Source organism: Oncorhynchus mykiss, chromosome 7 (assembly GCF_057628025.1).
Source record: "Oncorhynchus mykiss isolate SJ-2025 chromosome 7, ASM5762802v1, whole genome shotgun sequence".
Taxonomy (NCBI): domain Eukaryota; kingdom Metazoa; phylum Chordata; class Actinopteri; order Salmoniformes; family Salmonidae; genus Oncorhynchus; species Oncorhynchus mykiss.
This window is the reverse complement of record NC_143028.1, coordinates 37,205,811-37,209,592: the sequence shown is the minus strand read 5'-3', so window position 1 is coordinate 37,209,592 and position 3,782 is coordinate 37,205,811. Positions and strand designations below refer to the sequence as shown.

The 3,782-nt window shown below is 40.2% G+C and overlaps 1 protein-coding gene across 1 annotated transcript; it reads left to right on the top strand.

Moving 5' to 3' along the window:
• The first annotated feature begins 982 nt into the window (after positions 1 to 982).
• si:ch73-361p23.3 (uncharacterized) lies at positions 983 to 3,491 on the top strand. Its single transcript, XM_021609308.3, has 7 exons — positions 983 to 1,269; positions 1,511 to 1,624; positions 1,824 to 1,958; positions 2,050 to 2,128; positions 2,300 to 2,541; positions 2,656 to 2,769; positions 2,953 to 3,491. Exons 1-7 carry the CDS (start codon positions 1,173 to 1,175, stop codon positions 3,042 to 3,044), a joined length of 873 nt encoding a protein of 290 aa, XP_021464983.1. The 5' UTR covers positions 983 to 1,172; the 3' UTR covers positions 3,045 to 3,491.
• The last annotated feature ends 291 nt before the right edge of the window (positions 3,492 to 3,782 follow it).

Genomic DNA, 3,782 nt, shown 5'->3' with positions numbered 1-3,782 from the left:
TCAATGAGCCCAATCAGTCCTCCATGACAACAAAATCATAAACAGAGTAGGGCTGGTGTCACATTCGTCTAAAGCAGCGGACCAAAGCTCAGCGTGCTTATAGTTCCACATACTTTACTTCCAAGTGAAACTTAACACAAACAACTAAGCATAAACAACTGTCCAGTACAGCGCACACTTAGGCACTAACTGAAAACAATATCCCACAACACAGGTGGGAACAATGGGCAGCTTAAGTATGATCCCCAATTAGAGACACCGATAATCAGCTGCCTCTAATTGGGAACTATGCAAATACCAACATAGAAATAGAAACGCTAGAAACCCCCCTAGTCACGCTCTGACCTATAGGCTCTCTATGGTTAGGGTGTGACAGCTGGCTAATAAATCCTTCGTTTTGGGGTTATGCTCAGGTAAAACAATTTGGCTAATCTATACATCCATATTTCCAAGTCCTAATCCTGAAGATCAAGGGGTATAATATTTATTGGAATTACAGAAATTCTGATCGACTTTGGTTTTTCAATGTAAATATAGGATTGTATCATATTATATTATATGTAGTAGAAAGTGATGGGTTAGAAGAAGCCTACATAACCGAATCATAAAGTCAAATTTAACATCCATATGTGGTCAGCTATGTAAACTTCAACATTGATTTATCCTGCAACAGATGTGGTTCAATTGGTAACATCCATTTTTGTCTTCTTCGAATGCCTCTTAATAATCTAAAAGTAACTGAATGTCATCATATTACATTACTGAGTTTGGGTAACCCAAATGTTATGTTACTGATTACAATTTTGGACAGGTAACTGGTAACTGATTACTGTCTCACAAACAAAGAGTAAAACAAAAATTCTATATGAGTGGAAGTGACCTGAAGGAAATATAACAAATCTTGAATGACAGAGGATTTTCAGTTGAAAGAATGAGAGAAATATAATTTGTTTACCACTCTTGGGGCGGGGATAACTTAAGAGGGACAGGAAATTATGATTCATCACGGAATGTTAACGCAGACATGGTACAGCTGAACTACACCACATCAAATATCGATATAAACTCTAGATATAAGTGAGATTTCATCACCCGAGTAGCTTTTATACAGTTTTACACCCTCTCTCTACAGGTTGACAGGCAGGAGTTCTCTTTTCTATTGGCAGAGTGATATGATGATCCTGTCTAGATTCTGGGTGCTCATCTATGCATGTGTTTTTATTTCTAATGGATCTTTAAATCCCGTGGAGGCTTTTAAATGCAAAATAGGTAAAGTATGTTAATGAATATTAAGGGCTATTGTGGAGCTTCTTTATGTTTTGCTGGGAATCGTACTCCACTATGCGATGCGGATGAATGTAGATGCAGATTTATCTTGAATATTCTTTCTTTACCATTGATACTATTAAGACTACTTCTAATTGGTTGACACTCATCATGGAATAATGACTCTGTCCGACATTGAGAACAATCACAGTACAATGACAATCATGTGAACGATATTATAAAGGTGAGAGGATAAGTCGAGGAAAAAAGGAACAGTGTGAACCGTGCCCCGACGAGAACTTCCAGGCAGTACCAAATGAATCTCTGCAATGTCAACCCTGCTACTCCTGCAATGAGAGTAAGACATGATTATGCAATAAGAAGTCATAATCAGTACGAATACATTACGTAAACAATAACCTGTGGATGTGTAAATCATGACAGAAGAGGGCATCTTTCAAATGTATCGTGATCCCACGCCAAATCTTTGAGTTGAATCTAAATAGCCATAAAATATGCCAGTGTAACCCACAGACGATATGCTTGTTTCTATGCAGGTTCTGGGAGTGAGGTAATATCAAAGTGCACAAAGACTTCTAATGCTAAGTGTCAGTGTCGTGGAGGATTCACTAACAGAGACAAAGACTCTACCATATGCAAGTGTGCCGTGGGTTCTGGGTTGGATAGATCAGGTAAAGTGGAATCACATAATACTGATGTTTTTCAGTGGCTTGATGAGTGCATCTGTGAATAACTGGCATGTGGCCTAATTTCTTGATTCAGGTATAATACTCAAATGCCGTGAATGTGAGCATGGATTCTTTACCACCGACAAGGACTCTACGTGTGCGAAATGGCGAGAGTATGTAGAAAAACGTACAAGCATTTGTCAGATTTTTGCAATTTGCTGATGTATCAAGCAGTCTCCTTACATTTACAATATAATGTTGGACCTTTTGTCATGCTCTGCAATTGATTGGGAATCATTTTAACTGCAATTTGACTCATGTCCATGTATCTGTCTGCGTCTTAGATGTGAGAGTGGAGTGAAGACTTCAGGCACTACGATGAGAGATGTCGTCTGTAATGAAGAGTCAGAGTCAGACGGGAAGACCCTCCCCTCCATGCAGCCCACTTCCCCCTCTGGCTCTATCCAGACTGTGTCTAAGTCCTTGATCCAGAACCAGAGCCAAGGGTCATCTCGTCATCCCGATGCCCCCACTGTAACACCAGCCCTCACTGGTCCCAAGTCCCCAACGGCAGACTACGGCCAAGGTTGCATGCTGTTCTTGACTCCAGGGCATGACATTATACATCCATGTAAAACATTGTGCTACAGTGGATAGTTGTATGGCATTGTATGACTAATGCCTTATTTCTGTCTTCCAGTAATGCCACTCATTGGAATTGTCCTGCTGCTTACTTTTCTACTTACCGCTGTGACCTGCAACCTGGTCATCATTCCTTGCATCAAGAACTACAAGAACCCGGGTGTCAAAACAGGTATGCGCTACTGCTAGTGAAACTCGAAGTCACAAAATGATTATGAGAAGTGTTATTTTAGTTTCTTGAGCTATTATGTGTGTTGTCGTTTGAGTTTAATAGGCTCTCAAATCTTGGATGTCGTCTGTGTATATGTTGTGCATTGTTTGGTATGGGGATTCTAACTCTATCATTCTGCCCCAGCCCAGGACTCAATGTGCCGGAGGCCAGTTGAAGAAAGTGGGGACAGCAGTCTCTCCTCCCTGGTGAAAACACCAAGCTTGGGGGAGCCATGATGGAAAAACCTGGTTATCTGTCTGTCGTAATGCTGCAATTATTCTCAATGCTACTCAGAATAAATGTATTTTAAACCAGAAACAACTTCAGACACCTGTTTGAAAATTAAAAAATATGGTCAATATTTGATTCCCATGTAATCTGTTATTATGGAAAAGCATGTTAGCTGGGCCTATTACTTTGCCTTGCCTCCTTATCCACAAAATGGTTGTTCTTTGCTGCTCTGGGAGATCCGCATGATGTTATTGTCACAAATGGGCTACTGACAAGCTTCTGAGAAATAGGCCTACTACTTCCTTCCTGTGTCTGGTTAAGATTTAGAAGAAAGATAATGTGACAACAATGCCAGTCTGGCAAAATAATGTGAAATATTGTACAATGTGTATTGTGTTAAATTTGGTTGTCGTTTATGTCTTGCAAATTAAACCTTTGAACATTTTACACGATCTCAATGCCTATTTGCCCTTCTTAAAAGTTACATACATTTGCATGAGCTATGACTCAGCAAGAACAGAAGTATCAGGATGTAGAGAAAGTACATAAAGACAGAGACACTGACGCTGGGTCGGGGCTTCCCCCTGTGGATAGGCTATACGTCTGCCTCTTTTTTTCCGTGAGAGAGATTCTTCCACTCAGTCTATATGACTTCCACTCACGTTTTCAATTGAAGCCATCAAGTCAGACCCAGAAGCTGCTACCGTGAAAGACATCTTATGTTGTTGATTACTGTTCTGATA

What these genes read in the sequence shown, in the direction of transcription:
- si:ch73-361p23.3 (XM_021609308.3), top strand. Translation starts at nt 1,173, where the DNA reads ATGATGATCCTGTCTAGATTCTGGGTGCTCATCTATGCATGTGTTTTT. An exon ending in ACGTGTGCGAAATGGCGAGA is followed by an intron (nt 2,129 to 2,299) that starts GTATGTAGAAAA and finishes TCTGCGTCTTAG; the next exon opens with ATGTGAGAGTGGAGTGAAGA. An exon ending in GAACCCGGGTGTCAAAACAG is followed by an intron (nt 2,770 to 2,952) that starts GTATGCGCTACT and finishes ATTCTGCCCCAG; the next exon opens with CCCAGGACTCAATGTGCCGG.